The sequence below is a fragment of the Tiliqua scincoides genome, chromosome 8, assembly GCF_035046505.1.
Source record: "Tiliqua scincoides isolate rTilSci1 chromosome 8, rTilSci1.hap2, whole genome shotgun sequence".
NCBI classification, from domain to species: domain Eukaryota; kingdom Metazoa; phylum Chordata; class Lepidosauria; order Squamata; family Scincidae; genus Tiliqua; species Tiliqua scincoides.
The window spans coordinates 9,688,792-9,708,642 of NC_089828.1; the positions used below are offsets into that span (position 1 = coordinate 9,688,792).

At 55.5% G+C, this 19,851-nt stretch overlaps 2 protein-coding genes across 2 annotated transcripts in view; one reads left to right on the forward strand and one right to left on the reverse strand.

The window, feature by feature from the left end:
- Positions 1-435: 435 nt before the first annotated feature.
- TUBGCP4 (tubulin gamma complex component 4) lies at positions 436-11,647 on the reverse strand. Its single transcript, XM_066635087.1, has 18 exons — positions 11,489-11,647; positions 11,244-11,411; positions 11,066-11,167; positions 10,902-10,955; positions 10,711-10,767; positions 9,602-9,681; positions 9,163-9,364; positions 8,907-9,072; positions 8,113-8,237; positions 7,875-7,925; positions 7,650-7,755; positions 7,404-7,511; positions 6,935-7,073; positions 6,636-6,813; positions 6,163-6,297; positions 2,808-2,924; positions 2,335-2,474; positions 436-874 (listed from the first exon to the last, which is right to left on the reverse strand). Exons 1-18 carry the CDS (start codon positions 11,561-11,563, stop codon positions 859-861), a joined length of 2,019 nt encoding a protein of 672 aa, XP_066491184.1. The 5' UTR covers positions 11,564-11,647; the 3' UTR covers positions 436-858.
- A 162-nt stretch (positions 11,648-11,809) lies between these two features.
- IQGAP1 (IQ motif containing GTPase activating protein 1) overlaps positions 11,810-19,851 on the forward strand; it is a 56,953-nt gene continuing 48,911 nt past the window's right edge. Inside the window, exons 1-2 of the mRNA XM_066635085.1 lie at positions 11,810-11,937; positions 13,079-13,178. Of these exons, the coding sequence (XP_066491182.1) occupies positions 11,880-11,937; positions 13,079-13,178 (158 nt within the window). The 5' untranslated portion in view covers positions 11,810-11,879. The remainder of the gene's footprint in view (positions 11,938-13,078; positions 13,179-19,851) is intronic.

A 19,851-nucleotide genomic window follows, 5' to 3' on the forward strand; every position in this document is an offset into this window, starting at 1 on the left:
AAAGGCAAGTTGGTGGGTTAAGGCCAGCCTTGGCTAGGCCCATGAGACCCTGCCCGAGTGTGTTGTCACTCACTTTATGCAGTGTATAGCGGCACTGCTGAGCTCTTACGTTCCCTAGTCTGAGAGATGCAAGGCAGCCACCTGGTATTCTCTTAGCCTTTTGTATTGCTCTGCATGCCTTTTCAGGAGCTGCACATGTACCTCCTGAGAGCCAGTGGGAGAAAGTGCCAAGGTAATAGAAGACACAGCGAGTTAAGCATCTGTGTGAGGGAGCCAGGCCCCAAACTGCCCTTCAAGAAGAGGAGGCAACACATTACTTTAAGCTTTCTTTACAAAACCAAAACACACAAAGCCATAGTCAGCAACAGTGTAGGGTTATATCCACTGCTTTGCACCAAGCCTTGGCTGTGGACCAGGAGCAGCAGTTAAGCCGAGGGGAGAACCACAGTGAGAATTCAGCCATCATCCCACCCTAAGGGACTGGAGGACATCGTTCTGGAGCAGAGGGAAACAATCTCCTAATGGGGACCCCCTTCAGGGGACATGCATGTATCCTGTTGCACTGAACAGGCAGCCAAGTTGCTGACGACTAGGGCCTGGGATTGCCACCCAGTGGAAGCAACACCTTGCTGCCCTGTGAAGGGCAAAGCAGCACCTGTTTCCCTACAAGTGGCACCAGAGGCATTTAATGTATCAACATGAGGGGGGAGAAGAGGCCTCAGCAGCTACAAATGCAAAGGCGCAAAGTGGGCCCCTTGTCTTTTTTCCACCTCCACTGGGCAGAGGACTTGCTGCTCCAAGTTGCTGGAATAGTTCCATTGAAACTTGATTCAAGTCCATGTGATGGAGACGCCTGGTCTACTCCAACCCCACGCTGCCAGGAAAGAGAACAATTACAGGAAGAACTATGGTGATGCCACAATATTGCAGAATTCAACTTCAACAGTTTCTAACCCACCATGTTGAGAGAAACCTATGGCTGGAAGTAAAGGAACAACACCTGCCAAAGTCACAAAAGACAGCTAAATGAGACTGTCGATGTCAAATTAACAAGAAGTTTTTCAGCAAAGTCTCATAGCAGCAGAAAAGGAAGCTTATTCATTTCAGCATAAAATTTCGTAAGATGCATGAACTGAAATCTTGAGACACATGCGTGGGCACAACTGTGCTGCCTCAGGCCATCCGGTTTCCCCACCAGAAATAAAGGGAAAGACAAATCTCTCTCTCCAACAATGGGTACGGACAGGTAGACTGCCACTGACCCTGGAGGCAGTACCCAGCCAAGACTAGTAGCGAAATCCTACCAGCTAGTGGGCCTCACCACATCCTGTGGTTGCAATTACTGCAAGCTAGTGGAGCACAACTTCCTTGTGTGCGATCTGAAGTGCTCGCCAATCAGTTTAGGTGCACAACCCCACAACCACTGTTGGGAGAAGGAGAAAGACGTTTCTCAACTCTGCACATTGTTATCCCATATACCCAAATTGCTATAACACCCCCCCCCACCTATAAAGCCCAGAAAACAATAGCCTTAATGCACCAGGAAGCCCCTCCAGTTGAGTTTTGACTGCTCTTTTACACGTTTTCAGCCCCACAATATCCTCCTTGCAGTGTGGTGACCAAAACCATACACTGTATTCCAAATGTGGCCATGCCACAGATGGGGAACAAAGTTAATATATACCAGAATAGATATGGAGAAATACAATGTCATCAGTCTTATTCTCAATTCCTTTCCTAATAATCCCAGCACAGTTTGCTTTCTTCACTACCACCATGCACTGGGGCAGCCTGCCCATCCAGCTCGCCACCATGAGGCAGATACTCTTGGGGCCACCTGTGTGGTCTTGCTTCCATTTTTGTGCAACCCACCCTATTTACAGAAAAACTCCATGTTATGAACCTGATGCAGCACCTGCAGTCCATGAAAACCAATGTCGAAATGGACGGGTTCACCTGGCAAGTGCTGTGGTTTGCGCCCTTCTGTTTGTTGCCATAGGCAACTAGGACTGCTGCCACTCCTCGGGCAAAGGAGGAGTGTGCCAACATAATGCAAAGACTCCACAACCCAGTTCTCCCTGTTGTATAACTCAACATAGAAAGAACCCAAGGGCTGGAACAGGCCTAAGGGGGCCCACCTCGTCCAGCATCCTGTTCCCCACAGTGCCTCCACTAGGAAGCCTGCCAGCAGGAGCAGAGGCAGCACCCTTCCTCCTTGGTCCCTGCTCCCCTGTAGCAAGAGGCACCTTGTCTTTTGGTCACTCAGCTTTGCCACCAATCCGTGGCCAATTCCTGCCATGTGGCGAGAGGTTTTAGGTACCACTGAAGCCATACCTGCCCAAGGTGCCTCCGGCCTGGGTGTAATACTTGTTGTAGTCCAGGCGTAGCAGCAGCTGTGCCAAATCGGAGTTTATCTGGTGGTTGTGCACACTGGAGAGTATCTTGAACAGAAGGGAAGACTGGCAGCTGAAGCCCTGCAAAGACACCACCATGTGAGACCCACCGCCACCATCCAGTCCACTCTCAAGGGAGGATAGGGTGGAGAGACCAGGTCTCCTGCTCTGCCCAGGAACAAGCAGCATCCTGTATTGCTGCCAAGGAGCAGACCCAAGAGAAGGTGCAATCAACTCCCACCACATCCCTGTCTCCTGTGTGCACTGTGCAATACATCCACGAAAGGACCCTTGGCTATTAGAGTGTGACCCCAGAAGGAAGGTCCCAAGAACCTGGCTGTGCCATACCACCTGCCTGGGGGGGGGGAGGGGGGCAGCTCGCAGGTAAAGAGACAGAGACACAGACACACACACCTTGGCCAAGATGCTCAGCTGTGCGGTTCCCCGCTCATCCAGGGGCCCAAAGTTCTGGCTCACCAGTGAGCAGAAGCTATGGCAAAGATCCAGAATTTCATTGAGACAATGGAAGGCCTGCAAAGCAAAGCAGAAAAGATGGACAAAGAACAGGCCAAGCATGTAGTTTTCTCACAGAAGCAGAGGGCATCCTTGGACACCCTTCGCCCCCCATTGGCTCTAGGGACAGTACCAGGCAGACAGCACACCTTCAAATTGTGGGAGGAAGGCGCAGCCCCCAGTTGTGGCCTGTATCCCTCCAAAATCCCACATATCTCTTTCTCCTGGCTCTGCTTTTTGCAGGTCTCTGTACAATCAGGGTCTTCTCTGTGATGGAAGGAGAGAGCTTCTACCAATGCCTGGACCCGTTTCCTCATGCAGTACAACCCTGCCAAGAACTAGGGCAAAAGTTTGAGTGTACTCCTGAACTGCACAGCTGTGACCTCAGTGCAGGTCCAGATGTGCTCCTCACACAGCTCTCTCCCCTTTGGCTGAAGGACTGCCTTTCTGAGACTGCCTTTCTCGGCAGGTGCCCGCACCACTGCTGAGCACCACAACTGGGCTCAGTCCTGTGCTGGTTCAGAGGTGGCTCGCTTTTGAGTGATTTTGTCTTCTGCTGGTTCTCTCATTGTTTGGACTGCTTTGAATTTTTACAAGTCTTGTGCTGTAAGATGCCCTGAGTGTCTGGACAGGAATGGGGCATTCTTCAAAGAGGCACGGCATGAAGCCAGTGAAAGCAGCAAGCGGGTCCAAAGGAGACTCTTCATGCCCACCTGCAGGTGCTTCAGGCAAGGAGGGAAACATCGCAACTCGCCCTGACCAGTGCTGAACCAGCAGCAAGGAAAAGTGGGCCCTCTATTGACTGAAGGCAAAGAGCTGGACTTGCACTGTGATGCCAGGAGCATCACCAGGGGGTCTGTGCTTGACAAAGTTCTGGCCAAGTGGGCAGGCGAGATGAAAATCCATGATTTTGGGGGGGGGGGGAGAACTGGATTTTTAATGTTAAAACGCCTTTTGCTTTAAAAAGCTCTGCACGTAGTTCCAGAAGTGTGCTAAAGCAGAACTCTCACTATGAAATAAAGATAATCCATTCCAGTGTGAAGCCGTGATATTCAGAGAGCCTTTTTAAATAGTGTTGCTGGACTGGGGCCTCAATGTGACAGACTTCGCTTCCACAGGCTTCTCCCATCTCTCCACCTGCATACTTCATCTCATACTCAGCCCAGTCCTCAAAGATACCACCAGAAAATGTGACTGCTCTCAAACTGGGTGTGTGTCTCCAGAGACCTCAGCATCTCAGTCTGAGATGAGACATAGCAGACCTGAGCAGTCCCAGTTCAGTCTGAAGTTATTCCTGGGGGCTTACCACTCCCACATGATATATGTTGGCCATTCTTGGGTTGGCTTAATTAAGACTTCCAAGACTGTGTTCAGCATTCCCCTTGAGTGAGGCATATTTCTGCGGAGTGGCAACTGTACCATTCTTCTGCAGTGTTGTCAACATTAGCGGTTCTCAACCTGTGGGTCTAGGACCCCCCAGTGGGTCATTACCCACTTTCTGGTGGTTTGTGGAACTGGCAGATTAAGGGCGCAATCCTAACCCCTTATGTCAGTGCTTTCCAGCACTGACATACATAAGGGCAATGCAGCTCCAAGATAAGGGAACAAACATTCCCTTACTTCAAGGAGGACTCTGTGAGTGACACCCAACTACAGGATGCAGCACATGTCCCATTTGCACCGCTATACCAGTGCTGGAAAGCACTGACGTAAGGGGTAAGGATTGCGCCCTAGGCTACATCAGTGTTTCTCAATGTTTGTCCTCCTCTGCACCACTTCGCATGGTCCACCTATTTGAAGTAGCACTGGAAGTAACTGGCAATTACATCATTTCCAGATACTTCTGAGTTGGGAGACCAGAGTCAATGCAACAAACACCAGAAAGCGGGTCAGGGTGGACGGGTTTTTTTGAGCATGGAAAAGCATGCTTTGGAGCTCTGCCCACTGATACGAGTCTCCTACTGCTGTTTGTTGCATCACATTCCCGGTCTCCCTGCCAGGCAGCAAGCATCCAGAGGTCCTGCAAGTACCACCAAATACCTCCTCAGGCACCACTAGTGTTACCCGTACCACTGGTTGAGAAACACTGGCTACATGCATCAAGGGTTAAACAAGGTGCTACTTCTGGGGGCACTGCTGCCCAATCACCACTATAGCCACACCCTTTAGCATTTACTGATTTTGAAACCACTAGTCTACACAAAGTCAACCTATACCTCACTTCAAAAGTGCATGTTTTCAAGAAGGCCAAGAGACAGAGGATCGGAAATGGAATCATTTTACATAAAATAATTTTAAGGATTCTGTTGTTCTAACAGAGTAAGATAAGAAAACTATGAAATATTCATGATTAACCTGTTGAACTGGAGATTGCTCACCTAAGACTTTCACAAATAACCATTTCAATCAGCTTCGGTAACTGAAAACCATTTTCTAACATACCTACACAACTAATCTGAAACCTTTTCAAAATAAATTACTAAAATGCACAGTATAGGTGATCTAAAATGAACTGTCTTATCTGGCTAGTACAGGGGTGCTCAATAGGTGGATCGCGATCTACCGGTAGATCGTGAGGCAAAATGAGTAGATTGCGGAGTGCCGACCCCCCCTTCAGGTGCCTCTGGGAGGAAATGCCGGGAGTAAGACCCATTGTACTCAATGGGGCTTACTCCCAGGTAAGTGTGGCTAGGATTGCAGCCTCACAGCCTAATCCTAGGCATGTCTACTCAGGAGTAAGTCCTGTTATACTCAGTGGGGCTCAAGGTACACCAACATACATTGTACACATAAATGTTATATGTTATGATGGCGCGAACATTGTAAAAAAAACTCTGGTAGATCTCCGGGCCTTGCTGGGTTTCAAAGTAGCTCTTGAGCCAAAAAAGTGTGAGCACCCCGGGCTAGTATAAAGAACTTTGTATTAAGACTACAGTAACTAAGTGTACAATTTTATAAAAAATCAAGTGATTAAATCAAGTAGGAGGAGTGATTTGAACAAATTCGACTGAACTCTAATCTAATGAGCAAGCAAGCCACACACAGGGCAACGCGGGGGAGGGGGGGCAACAGTGGTGTGGAATTCTGACAATTCCAGCCAGAATGAACTGCTGTTTGTTAATAGTCAGCTTCCCTTTCTTCTAACCCCTGGGCTGCTCCATTACAACCACTGCAGCAGGGCAGACAGCTGACAGCAGGGCTGACCACAAGTTCCACCTCTACAACTCCGTGGGTTGCAGAAACAGGAGGCACTTACTGGTTTCAGCAGAATGAAGGACTGGGCTAGGAGATTGCTCAAGAAGTGGTCATGTGCCAGCCGGATGCTCTCAAAGTCACGTGTGGAGTTTATCTGCTGCAGCAGCTGAGAGAACTGAGACTCCAGGACATCCACCTGAGATGGCAAGAAACTCAAAAAACTGCCTTCCAGAAGCCTGTCAGAGGCCTTTTGGCTGGAAAGGTGCAGGAATGCCCCCAGGAGCAAAGGGAAAGAGCAAATACTGCCTTGTGATTGCCCATCACTTCAATGGGCAGGTCCTGGCAGGAGATTTTTTAAGTGTACCAAGATAAGGAACAACATCTCTCCCCCTCCCCCCCATGATGACGAACAGTTTAGCCTCCAGACGGCCCCCTTCCTCAGTTCTGCTCTGCTACTCCAAACTCCATCCCAAAACAATTCTCAGCCAGGCACTCTCCCCCCCTGCAATGTACAGCGCAGTCCCCTCCCCATACCTGAAGGTAGTACTGTAAATTGTCCACCAGGAAGGTCATGTGATGCCGCAGCCGCCACTTGACAGCATCCGTCCTGCTGTACTCCAGGCGCTTGCACTGCATCTGCAGGGCCCAGCAGTGCTGCAGCTCTGCCTGGACCCGCCGGACGCTGAGAAGATACTTAAATACCACATTGTACCTGCAGCCAAGACATACGTGAGCAATAGCACGAAACCCCAGAAGGGTGTGCTGAGCCCAGGCAGCCTGCCCTAGCTTCTACCATTCCTGCCCGCTGCTGGCCTAGAACCAGCCACACTCACTTCTCCAGAACTGCTGGAGTGAAGAGGATGTGCAGTGGCCACTGGACTTTGTAGGAGAGCCCCAGAGCTGCCCAGCCCGAGGTGGGGGATTCGTGGGGAGACAGTTCTCGGGAAGGTGCTTCACGACCCTGAGCTGCATCTAGAAAGGAGAGTTCGGAGACAGGTAGGCTACATTTGCAAAGTGGCCGGGCCCTGGGAAGATGGCCGGCAGCAGCCAGAAGCAGCAATGATTGCTGGGCTATGCTGCGCACACGCGCCTCTCGCCTGCTCCACTGCCCTCTCCTGCCACTACTCAAGCAGGACACGAAGACCTGTGGCATGGAGAGAGGCACCTGGGGAGTCTGCACAGCGGAGGGAAGGTTCAGACTTCAGCCTCATCGACCAGACCCGTTGCGCTGCCCCTGAAAGTAGAGGGTTGGGCAGGAACCGAGGCAGGAGTTGACACTTCCTGCCCAACACCCAGACCCACCTCTGTGCTCTTTCCCATGGTAATGGATGCTCAGGTGGAGAAGAGGGAGAAGATTGTCATCGTCCAACAGCACTTTATGGGCCGACTGCTGGAAAGCCACGTTCACATCTGAGAATCAGAGGAGCAGGTTGAGGAGCAGGCTCTGGCCCCTCCCTGCCCTCCTCGGGCACAAGATACGGTCCCCCAGCACCAATTGACCAGTGCCCAGGGGGCAGGCTGGTCTTCCCACCCACCCCCAAGGCTCACCATGCTCAGTCACAGCAGTGGGAGGTGTCTTCAGCATCTGCTGGGCCACGTCGATAAACGCTTGGAAGAGCTCCCCTCTCCCCAAGAGATAGAAATCTTTGATGATCTGGAAGGCAGACCAGAGAACTTGCTAAAAGACATCTGGACACCCTCTGTCCAAGGGACTCCGGCCAGCTTGCTGCCTGCCTCTAAGGAGACTGAGGCCACAAGCAGCACTGCCTTTACCTTCAGCTGGCCGATTAAGTCCGATTCTTCCACCATCAACTTCCATAAATGCTGCGGAACAGTAGAAAACAGCCCATCAGCACCCAGAGCTCGGAGCTGCGGTTGCTTGCCTGGCCACCTCCACTGCCCCCTAAGAGGCAAGTCCCTCATGCACCACCTGACTGCCCTGCTGCTGCCACCGACTGTCAGACTCTCTTGCCTGCAGAGAGACTGTCACAGCAGGACTCCCAGAACTGACCTCGGCTACCGTGCTGCGGATCCAGTCCACCACCGACTCAAAGTTCACCAGACTGAAGAGGGGCTGCTGCTTGAGGCGATGCAACTCAGTAGCAAACGTGTCCTCCTGATTCTTCAGAACGGAACCTGCAAAACGAGAGAGGCAGCCTCAAGGGAGGGACACCTTGCTGGTGCGGGGCAGGGCAGGCAACCCCTACAGCAGACAAAGAAAGCCACTGGGACAGACCGCAAGCCCTCCTTCCTGGGCGTCCCTGGAACTGCAGAAAAAGGTTGTCACTCTTCCAAGCACCCTCCTTGCAGCTTTATCAGCCACAGGGCCCTTTCAGGCGCAGGTGCACTCTGGCCTCCAGGTCCTTCCTACCAGGACCTGTTTCAAAGTACCGAGAGCCATGGGTGCAGTGAGCAAGAACGCTACTTTAGACAGGAAGAGGGCAAAAAAGTTTTCTCAGACTTTAACCTTCCTACCTCCCAAAAGTATATAGAAAAAGCACTGAAACTCAAGAGTAGCTGAATACAGTAGCTGAACCTGGTCTTGTTTCAGAGCAGTGCCTCGCAAGTAGAACCCCGATAAAGAACACAGGGAGAGAACCTCCAACATTCTTTGCTCCCGCTGAGTGGGATTAGAGGGAGAGGCCATCATGGGCAGGACTGTGATTGGGCCTCCCCGGCAGGGCGCAGCTCACCAGCAGACTCGCATGCACCGCCAAACAGTGAGTCAGGCCACAAAGCTTGGCCATCGGCACCAGAATCCTCACAGCACCACTCGGACCACAACTGATGACCCCAGCGCCCTACCTTTCTTGGAAAGGCTCACGTTCTGACACTCAAACATCTGGACAGATTCGCCCACAAAGAGGATTTTCTCAGCAACGCGCACAGGGATATAGGAAGGCAACATTTCTATCCGCAGAGAGAACTGTTTTGGGGAGGGAGCCAGCATGTTCTCCTCTTCAATCAGCCTCTGAGGAAACAAGAGAGTGGGATGACTGACAAAAAGTCTGAAAGGAAAACAAAGGACTTGTGACCCCCAAGCAGACCACTTGAATCTCACCATATCCTGCAACTCTCGCAGCTGCTTCCCTGTCAGACCTCCAATGCCCAAGTCATCCTCATCCTCCTCAGGCTGGGCTGGGACCATCCCTGAAGAGGGGCCCTGCTTGATGAAGAACTCCTCATGCTGGTCCAGAAGCAGCCCGTGCAGCATCCAGGCTGAGAGCTGCTTGTACAGCACGGCATGGCACATGGCCAGAACTCTGGAGGTATGGGAAGAGAGGAGGAGTAGGGAAGAGATGAACAGCCCAAGGAGAGGCCTGCAGCCCCCTTAAGCACTGGTTTCCCAGGAGTAAGAAGGGCAGTCCTCTTGGCCACAGAGACACTACACAATGTGGGCCTGGCAGGGGGGCACTGGCTCCAATGCACGCCTCTCCCAGCCCTGAGGCTCTCCTGCCCAGGAAGCCTCATAAAATGGGCCCTTGGCAGAAACTGCTCACTTTTCCAGAGCAGCCCGCACAGGGGGCAGGCCACCTCGGCTGTGCCTGTAGACAATCTCCAGGATTTGACAGCCATGGATCTGCAAAGAAAAGAAAGAAAGACATTTCTTTACTCAGCATGCGGTTGGTCTGTGGAACTCCTTACCACAGGATGCGGTGACGGCTTCTGGCCTAGATGCCTTTAAAAGGGGATTGAACAAGTTTGGAGGAAAAATCCATCATGCGTTACAAGCCATGAAACGTATGTGCAACCTCCTGATTTTAGAGATGGGTTATATCAGAATACCAGATGCAGGGTAGGGCACCAGAATGTAGGTCTCTTGTTGTCTCACGTGCTCCCTGGGGCATTTGGTGGGCTGCTATGGGATACAGGAAGCTGGACTAGATGGACGTATTGCCTGATCCAGCCGGCTCTTATGTTCTTGTGTAAAGTAAGCGAAGCCAGAGGCATAAAAACATAAGAAGCACCCCGCTAGGTCAGGCCCAGGCCCATCTAACCCAGCTTCCAGCATGTTACACTGGCCTACTAAATGCCTCCAGGAGCATGCAAGACTACAAGATATCTGCATCCTGTTGCCATCTACTCACACCCTGCATTCAGAGATTATTTCTAAAACAAGGAAGCTACAGGCATGCACCATAAACTTGCAACCCACAAGAGAGTTTTCCTCTCTCACTCAGTAGAACCCCCATTCATAGGTACCTATACCAGCTACAATCATCTGGTAGCAAGGAGTCCAGCAGATTAATTACACGCTGGGGAAGCAAACATTTTTTTCTCTGTTCTAACCCTCCTGCTGCTCTGTTTTAGTGGATGCCCCGCTCTGGCATTGCGTGAGGAAAAAGAACCTTCTGGCACCCTCTCTCCTACGCCTTCATTGCTTTCTCCTACCTGCCCCTCCCTGACCGCCAGCAGCCCAGCTCTCCCAGGCCCTTTGGTTGCCCGTCCAGGGGCATCAAGCTTCCACAAAGCACAAGCAGGTCTGTGCTGCCTTCTGCAGCCCGGATGGGCCTGGAGAAGAGGCAGCTTCTGCCCTTGTGCCTGCGCCTGGACTGAGGCGAAAGAGCAGGAGGGGGAAAGCATGGGAAGCTGCCCTGCTGCACTGTACCTTCTGAGTCTTGATCTGCTCCACCACAACCATCAGCGAGGGAAAGAGGAGCTGGAACTGCAAGACAAGTGGGCTCAGGCACAGGATAGGCTGCGGGGCAGGGCAGAAGCAGCCTCCCCCCAGCTGGGCCCAGCAGCTCCAGAGCGAGGGCTGTGGGGCCTCGGTGCGGCTGCCCAGGAGCCCCAACTCACCTGGTCCAGGGAGTGGTTCACGTGCGAGACGGTGAGGTGCGGGTCGGCCAGGAACTGCGAGAGGAGGGAGAGCAGAGCCCTGAAGCAGGCCGCCCGTGGCGGACCCCCGCCCGCTGCCCCAGGCCTCCGAGGGCGGCAAAGGGGCACGGGGGAAAGAAGCTCACCTCCTGCTCCAGGCCCAGCAGCGCCTGGCGGTAGGGCCTCAGGACGGCGTCCAGCCCCGCGCAGAAGGCCTGCAGGTACACGCCCCCCGGCGGCGGCGGCTCCTGCGGGCAGAGCGGGTCGGTCAGCGGCCGCCGGGGCGCTCCGCTCCCCCCTCCCCACGGGCCGAGCCCGGCCCACCTGCGGGGGCTGCTGCGCGGGCGGGCCGGGGGCGGCGGGCGGCGGCACGTGCTCGGCGAACTGCTCGACGAACTCGCTGAGGCGGAGGTAGAAGCTGCCCAGGCGGCAGATGCGGGCCAGCAGGCCGGCCTCGCTCGGGTGCAGCAGCGGCGGCGGCTCCGGGCAGACCTGGGGAGGAAAGGGGAGTGAGGGGCGCCCGGACCCCGCGCCCCCCGCCCGCTCCCGCCGCCGCCGCCGCCCCCCACCTGCAGGGCGCCGCCCCCGACCACGAACATTCCCCCTGTGTAGCCGCGCAGCGCCAGCAGCAGCTCGTGGATCATCGCGCCGCAGGACTGGCGGGCAGCGAGAGGCGCGCCCAGAGCGGCCGGGCGCCCCCTGCGGAGCGGCGGCAACGGAGCCCGGCGAGTGCGGAGCGCGCCTCTCCGGTGCCGCTACGGCCAGCCGGCCGCGCCCCGTGGGCTTCCCGCCGAGCAGAACCCGGAGGGCGCGGCCTGCCCGCCGGAGGAGAGAGAGGCTGGCAGCGGAGGAAGCCCGCCCCGCCCCAGCAGGCGCTGCTCCGCCCCTGCCGCCCTCCTTCCTTCCTTCCGTCGCCGCCGCAGCCGCCGCCCAGACGAGCCGCCGCCGCACCGCGCCCTGATGTCGGCCCCGGAGGAGAGCGACGGGCTGGCGGGCCCGGCCCGGCCCCACTATGGCTGTGAGTCCGCCCGCTGGCAGGCAGGGCTGATGGAGGCGCCGCGGCCGCCGTGCTGGGGAGGGGCCGCTGGACGGCTCCGGGGGGAGCGCGCCCGGGAGGAGCGCCGAGCGGGGAGCCTTCTTTGGGCGCGGACGCCTGCCTTTCTCCGGGCTTGCCGACGGCCGCCCTCCACCCTGGGTCGCGGGGCGGGGCGCGGCGGGCCTGGCCGTCCGGGGCGCGGCGGGCGGACGGGCTGGGGCTGGAGCCGGGACGGCTCCTCGGGCGGGGCGGCCGGCGACTGCCGCGGGCGGGCTTGCCGGGCGCCGGCTCGAGGCCGAACGTGGACTGATCCTCTGCGGGCCGGCCGAGTGCCTCTGCCTGCCCGGAGCAACGGGGTCCTCCGGCCTGCCTCCCCGCGCCGGGGGTGCCGGCGCCCGGCTTCGGGCCTGCTGCGGATGCATTCGGAAGGAGGCTGCGCCGCCGAGCTCGGGCCGGCCGGGTGCCCGGCGCCCGCCTCTGCCAGACCGGGTGGCCGCAGCTGTGGCCTGCGCGCCTGGAGTGGGAGGGTTGCGCCCATCTGGGAACGAGCAGTGCGCAGGACGCGGGCCGGACGGGCGCGTTGGTGGCCCTGAGGACGGGGAGGGGCAGGAGCAGCTGCGCCCTCCCAGGATCAGCCTCGGAGTTCAGCGTCTTGCGGGCTGGAGTCCTGCAGGGGCCCTGGGGGCTCTTCGCAGCCCAAGGCGGGCAGGGCCTGAGGGAAGCCTGGCTTCCTCTCCGCCTCTGGCAGGGCGCAGTGTGGAAGGCGCGAGAGTTTGAGCAGCGCTGGCCTGCTGGGTGCACACTGCCCTCCTGCGCAGCCTCGGCTTGTGGCTGGGCCTGTGGTGCTGAGCGGTGGCTGGTCGGCCAGTGGAGGAAGGCTGTGTCCGTCAGGAGGGCCTGTTGGGGGTGTGGATGGAGCAGAGTTTAGGCCATTTCCCTGCAGCTTTCTCTGACGGAGGAGGTATTTGGCACCAGCTTCTCATGGGACTTTGACCAAAAGCGGGTTTTACCATGCCAGGTAGACTGGCAGGTGGGGGAAGAGAAGTGGAATGGTTGTTCTGGGGACTTGGAGTGGGATGCTTCTCTCTTTCTTGGGGCTGACCAGGTGCCTCTTTCCCTACAGCTGTTCTGGACAACGAGAGGATGACTGCGGAAGAGATGGATGAGCGGAGGCGGCAGAACGTGGCCTATGAATATCTTTGCCACCTCGAGGAAGCCAAAAGGTAAGGTCGTGGTGGAGGAGACACCCTTCTCCGGCCCTTCAGGGCTCCCGGCAGGGTCTTTTGCCGGTCTTCTGCTTGGAGACACTTCTGCACATGAAGCAGGACTGGCACCGTGGCTGAGCTGCAGCCCCCTCCCGAGATGGCCAAACCTGTGCTGCTGCGCTTGGGAGCGAGGGGAGCAGCTCTGTATAGCTCCAGAAGAAGCAGGGCTTGTGTGCCTCAGTGCTGAGCCTTTGTGTGATACTTGGGCTTTTGCTGGTGCCCAGAAGCTTTTCGCGTATGCAAGCAGAACAAGGGTCCAAGTCAGGGGAAGGCAGCTTTCTGTCCTCCTGAACGAGTCTGATGTTCTGATCACACCTGGACTGCCTTTTTTTTTGTTGGTTGCATTATTTATGCCAGTGTGAGACGTGGACTCTGCAGGTAAAGAGAAGCTTGGTGGGAGGTCGGTCGGCTGAAAGTCAGAATTTGGAAGTATGTATGTTGTCATTACAAGTTCTCATACCACTGGTTTTTGCGTTAGTGTTGCCTTCCCTTGCCTACAAAGGCAGCAGATTGGGGCTGTGTGAGAATGAAGCGAGGTGGTCTGTAGCATGTGGCTTTATACGTGCTTACTGGAGCGTAAGTTCCACCAAATGGCACAGAGCTTGTTTCTGAGGACATATGCATAGTATAGCGTGCTGTAAATGCAGTATGTCCATGTTGTTTTTCAAGCAGGAAAGAATTTGTAAGGAGTTTGTTTTTGCTGCGACATTGGAGTCTTCTTGAACTCAGCATTGTTGGTGATGCTAGTGTTTACTTCTTGGGCCTGTCTTCACAGGAGCAGCTGCGCTTAGTTCTGTGTTGTGGTGGCTGGTCTTTAAAGGTTGCTTGTTGCTCAAGCACGTTTTTCTGAGTGCTCACCAGTGCTTGCTGGTGGCCTGGCTTGCTGCAGCAGCCTGGCTCTGCCCTCCGTGTCTGAGGGGGGGTTCTTGTTCCTCTCCCGTGCTTTGTTTCATTTAAGTTTGCATAGGTTCTTTAGGTAGCATGCGAGAGTAGTACTGGGCCAAGTCAGTGCGTCCTCGGGTCCCACTCTGAAGCAGGCTCTGTGGTGGCACTGCTTTGCTCACAAGTCTGAGCTGATTCTGACCTGCCAATTTTCTGCTGGGATCCCATGTACTGCTGGCGCTACAGGATCCCAGACCAGTCCCAGTAGCTGCAATGTAAATTGGGGAAGAAATGGCAAGTGCTCTGGGTACACTGTTGACTGCAGGCAGCATTCTGGCAGGAAGACCCCAAATCTCTCTCCGTGTGCAGGGCAAGTCTTTTGTGGGATCATGCCGGGGGGGGGGGGAGGTGTGCCTCTTGCTCTGCTGAGCGAGCACCAGGAATATTGAGAAGTGCTTCTGACAAGAGGTGATGACCAAGGCCTGAAAGGCCACCCAGAGCAGCGGTCCCTGAACTGGACCTGGAAAGGGGTCCAGCTCCATGCCCTGCTCCAGCCTAGCCTGGATGCTGCATCTCCCAAGCAGTGCGTGGCTTTGGATGTCTATCTTGCTCCTGGGCTTTCCGATGTCTACCCTGTCAGCAGTAGTTGTGGCCTAAATCTGTGCCCATCTCTTTCACGTGCCTGGGCTGCTGCCAGCTGCTTTGCGCTGTCTTGGTTCCAAATGCAACAGGAAGCCTTGACCGAGAAGCAGCAGAGGAAGTGACTCACGCTCTACTTCCGCCTTTACCTCTTTTGCTCTTCTTCTTGGGCCAGGGAGCACAGCAGCACCCCCTTGCGAGCACCCCCGTAGTTCTGTTGTTGGTGGCAGGAGGATGGCTTCCCTCCAGGAAAAGGGGGGGGTCTGCTTTTGGTGACCCAATCTTGGTCCGCTTCAGCACAATTTCTTTTTCTGTGCTCGTTGCTGTCTATGGCAAGCAATAGAGACAGTTGCCTAGGAGCTAGGCTGGTCTGAGGGCTTGGAGGGCTGTGAGAGATGACTCCGAAAGCAAAGCCGTCACTCCTTCTCTTGTGTGGTTTTGCAGTGCGTGATCTTAGGCTGAGCAGACCACAGGACTTCTTTGCCTATTGCACAGTAGGAATCCTGGCAAGGTCGGCACACACAGTAGAATTGAGAGCAAGCGAATGCGCTGGTTCCCTTGCTGTCGTTCTGGGACAGGGTGCCTCTGTTGCCCGCAGCATGCAGGTGCTTGACTGTGGTGTGTGCAGCGCACTGCTTTTTCTGCTGCTCCAGGACCCTTGTGCCACCTGGCAAGAGGTTAGTTCCTGTGCCACTGGGTTGACATGACAGTGCCAGAAGAATGGTTTGTAGTGAAGGTCTTTTTTCCTTTGTACTGGGAATGCTCAACTTCTCTCTTCTTGGTGGTTGCTGACTTGTCGAAAATGCTGTGCAGGCTACAATTTAGGAAACATTCATCTGTTGCTTGATGGGCCCAGCTCTTGACAGCGTGGCCTTTTCCTGCTTCTACAAGAGTCTGGGCTGCACCTGAGAATGGCCCAGTGTGCCTGGCGATGGAGGGGTGTACCTCGTTACCATGCTGGAAGAAGTGTGCAGGGCTAGGAGGAGAGGCGTGTTGCTGCGGATTCGTGCTTCCCAGCGTGCAAGCAGCGCAGGCCCCAGTAGTTGTCCTTCCGGGGCTGGCAGCCCATGCGCTGCGTCATCTGCTCACCATGACTGCTTGCTCTGACTTCTCTTTTCCAGTTTGGGAACTTCTGGGGAACTCCCTCCACATCTCCAGGAAGGTGTGTCCAATGGCAGCAGAATGCTTGTCCTCTCTTGGCCAAGCATCGCTTCTCTGGCTCCCACTGGGGAGGGCCCACTGCCAGGGAGAGGGACCAGCCCATCTCTAGGGGCTCTGAATTTCTTCGGGGTGGCTACAAGGCACTTCACTTCCACCATCTGCTCTTGCCACAGCCACCTCTTGCTTTTCTTACAACCAGGGGGTTCTGAAGTCCCACTGACAGTGCTGGATGACTGCTGGCAGAGATTGGGGAGGGGGAGATACCTGCAGGACCCAGCTGGCTTTCTGCTCTGCCCTCCTTCCCCTGGGACAACCCCTGAAACATGATTCTGCTCTGTGTTTTCCAGCTCTAATTGCCAACCTTGGGAGCGTTTGGAACTGCTGGAGGGAAGAGCCTCTCTCTCTCCCAGCCTGCTGCTCCAGTGGTGGCATGTTCTGGAGGCGGGGCTTGTAGCTGCTGGAAAGGCAGGGGAGTTATTAGGTGTCTGGGCTTGTTGTTCTTGGGAGCAGAGCCTGGGTTGTGGTAGCGCACAGGGGCTGGGTGCTTGGTGAAGGCACAGCGCAGGAATCCACAGCATGCCCAGACACGTACCCCTCCTCCCACTGCTGAGCACTTGTGCCAGGTTCCAACTCCCCCCCCCCCAATTCGTGAGATTTGAGCGGCTGCTGAAGAGTTGGGTCCCAGCACCAGCAGGTGCTTGGCCAGTCACTTCTGGGTATGCTGCTGATGGGCACCGTATAGTGGCGCCTGGCTGACATGCAGTGCTGACTCGTTGATGGTGAGGATATGAAGGTCCAGTAGCCGATGCCTTGGCTGGTTGTGTCCAGGATTTTCAAGCTGACTAACGAGCAGTTTGTGCCAGGCGTTGAGGGAGGCAGGTCCTCATGGACTTGGGGCAGCTGCTGCTTGTAGTGGCAATCTTCTGGTAGTGTCCTGAAAGAAGCCCCCCCTTGCCGTGTGCATGTTGGTGCGCAGGGAGTAGAGAGGGTGCTGTGGTGAGGAGTGTCTGCGGTGTTGTGGCCGTTTTAGGCACCGGTCTGCCAGCCTGGTCTCTTCTCACTGTGGCATCTCGAAGGTCTATGGTGAGTGGAGAGGAGCCTGGAAGACCCCTCAGAAGAGGAAGTGTTGCTTTCCTGCCCAGTTGCATCTCCCTTCGCTCAGGCCTGGAGTGCCCAGGAGGCTTCTGCCACTTTTATGCAGGGAGCCAGTGTGTGGATTAGAACAGGGCTATAAAGGATGTTGGGGTACCCCCAAGCAAATGCTATATGGCAAGGTCTGCGCCATCCTCCTACTGAAAATAAAGACTGATTGTCGCAGGTGGCGAGTGGAGTCGGGCAGTCCTGCTGCCCATGGGGGAGAGTGATGGGCTGGTTCAGGTGGTGTGTTGCTCGCAAAGACTCCTGGAACGTTCCAGTGGGGAAATGCACAGGAACAAGGCGGCGGTTGTTTAGGGTGAACCCAGCAGGCTTGGTGGGGACTGCTGTCCAGCTGCGTAGAAGCCTCGGTTCAAGGGTTCTTCAGGACCTGGAGAAAGAACTAGAGCAGGTGGGAAGGCAAGTGGAAAAGCCTTGCTACAGATGTGGAACCTGTTTTCAGGCCTGTGTGATGGCAGCGGAGGTCTCCTGGATGCACCTCTGGTGGCAGCAGAGCCTGGAGTGGGGCTTTCTCTGCAGATTAAGGGGATGGGCTAGTTTTTGGGGGAGCAGATACTCCTTTGGGTGTCCTGGTCCAGGTGCTTGGGGGTGTTTTGCCAGTTTCCCAGTTCAAGCTTCACTTAAGAGAATTACGCCTACTTTAAGCCAATTAGTTCCCTTTTTTCACCCCCAACAATGGTCCTATTATTGCCCTGTAGCTGGACCCCACAACCAGGGTAGCTCACCTGTTTAACCTGCAGAAGTCCTCCTTCCCTCTCCTGCCAGCAGCTCCTCCCAACATTACAGCAGCACCTTGGTCCACTGCAGGTCTTAGGCGTGGCAGCCAAATACCAATTTTGGTGTCTCCAGCAGTCTGTTCCAGCAGTCTCCAAAGTCCGTTCACCAATTAGTCATCAGCAGTTCCAGTAGTCCGTTAGCCATTAATCCAGGTTTTTCAATTTTTCCTCCTACTACTACCCACACCAAACTCTCTGTTTCTCAGCTGCTTTTATGCCTGAGGGCCCTATTGCCTTCAAGTGGCTGCAGCTGTAGAGCACACTCCCTGCTGAACACCCAGGCCTTTATCCTTAAAGGGGCCACTGCTGACACCACATCCTATCTCCTCGAGGTATCTTGCGCATTTCCATTACAGGGGACTTGGAGATGCTGTGAGCCTTAGGGTTAGGGTAGGTTAGTTGAAAGAAACAGCCAACCATGGTGCAGTGAAGCTGCGTGAGACTCTGAGCCAGGTAGAGAAGGCTTCCAGGAATGGACAGTCTTGGAGTACCATCTGTTCGCCTGCGCACAGTGGCCATCTGACTCTGCCCGGCTACTTTGAGGCCAGGTCCTGGAGCAGGCTCTGAGTGCAGACTTGACTTGTTGGTCTCCTTCGGCCAGCGTGGGAAGTGAAGTGGAGGAACCTAAAAGGTGGGCAGGCGGGCATCTGTCCAGTAAGAGAGCGGAGCTGCTTTGGCCACTTTGTGGGATCTTGTTTTGGGTAGTAAGGTGGTCTGCTTGTGGGAGCCTGCAGTCCTTGGCACACTTTACTAGACCAGAAGCGAGCCTGTGGTGAATGTGAAGAGTACAGGGAGGGGAGGAGTCCCCATGTGCTCTGGAATCCCAATACCTGGGCGGGGGAGGAGAGACTGGGGGGTCTTGGCTTCTGGCATGGGGATCTAGGAACTCCCCCGCTGCCAGTCTTCCAAGTCTTCTGTGTCTGTTGCCTGAAATGGGGAAGTTGTTGAGAGGAGGCGGCAAAACCCGTTGGGCAGGTTGGTGTGTAGGGGCCGTGTGCAGGGGCCGCGCCTTCCGCTCCTCCTTCTCTGTCCCTGTAGTATGGCTGAGCCGGGGCTCCTCTCCCTCCCACTCCACCCGCTGGGCTTCCTGATGAAGAAACTCTGGACTGGCTCATTCTACATTTTCTGGGACAGCACGTTTCAGTTGGGCACGTCGCCTTGCCTCTCCTGGGGCAGGTGCTTGTTGCGAGTGGGCCAGCTGGCTGCCTGCCTCTTCCTGGGCCTTGTGAGAGGAGGTGGTGATGGGGCTGCGGACTCCCCTCCCTCTCCAGCATGGGAGTGCCAGGCTTTTGGTGGTTCCCAAGGAATCCATTGGCCGTCTAGCAGGCTTCCCCTGCTTTCCTTTGAGCCCCCATCCTTCCCTCCTGGCGGCTGTTCCTTCTTTCCTGGGGGGGTTCCGGTCTGGAAGTGGGGCTCCTTCAGCTTCTGGACTTGAAGTCTCCATGGTTCTGGTCCATGCTGTCGGGAACTTGTATGCCGTCTTCCCTGCCGCCAAGAGTTTTCTTCTTCTGTGGAATTTTATGAGCTGTGCCGTCTCCCCACCCTGCCCCCACTGCCCTCCTTTTGTGTGTCCATGAAGCGTTTCATACTGCGCTCTCCTTCTTGCTGCCATATTGTCTTGCGCTTGCTGAACGCAGAAAGTTCTTTGTTCGCAAGGACTGTGTCAAGGCAATGCAACAGACCTGACCCCCTTTTTCAGTTGGGGAAGATGGAGGTTAAGGAAGAGGGGCTTGCCTGAGATTCCTGAGTGACAATTCATGAGAGGGGCAGAGGAAGTCCTGATTCACAACTCGGTCTCGGCCACTAGCACCAGCCCCTTGGCTGGCTGCTTTGTGCTAATCTGCTTCTGGCTCTGGGTGAAGGCTTGCTTGCTCTCCTGCCCTCCATGGCCAAGTGCCCCCCACCCCACAGCTGCGGTTGGACTGTCATGCCACCCTGGAGAAGCAGGGTGTGCTTGGAGCTTTGGAGGGGGGCGTCCTGAGGGGCTGCCTGCTATGAATACAGGTGGCTGGTAGGGC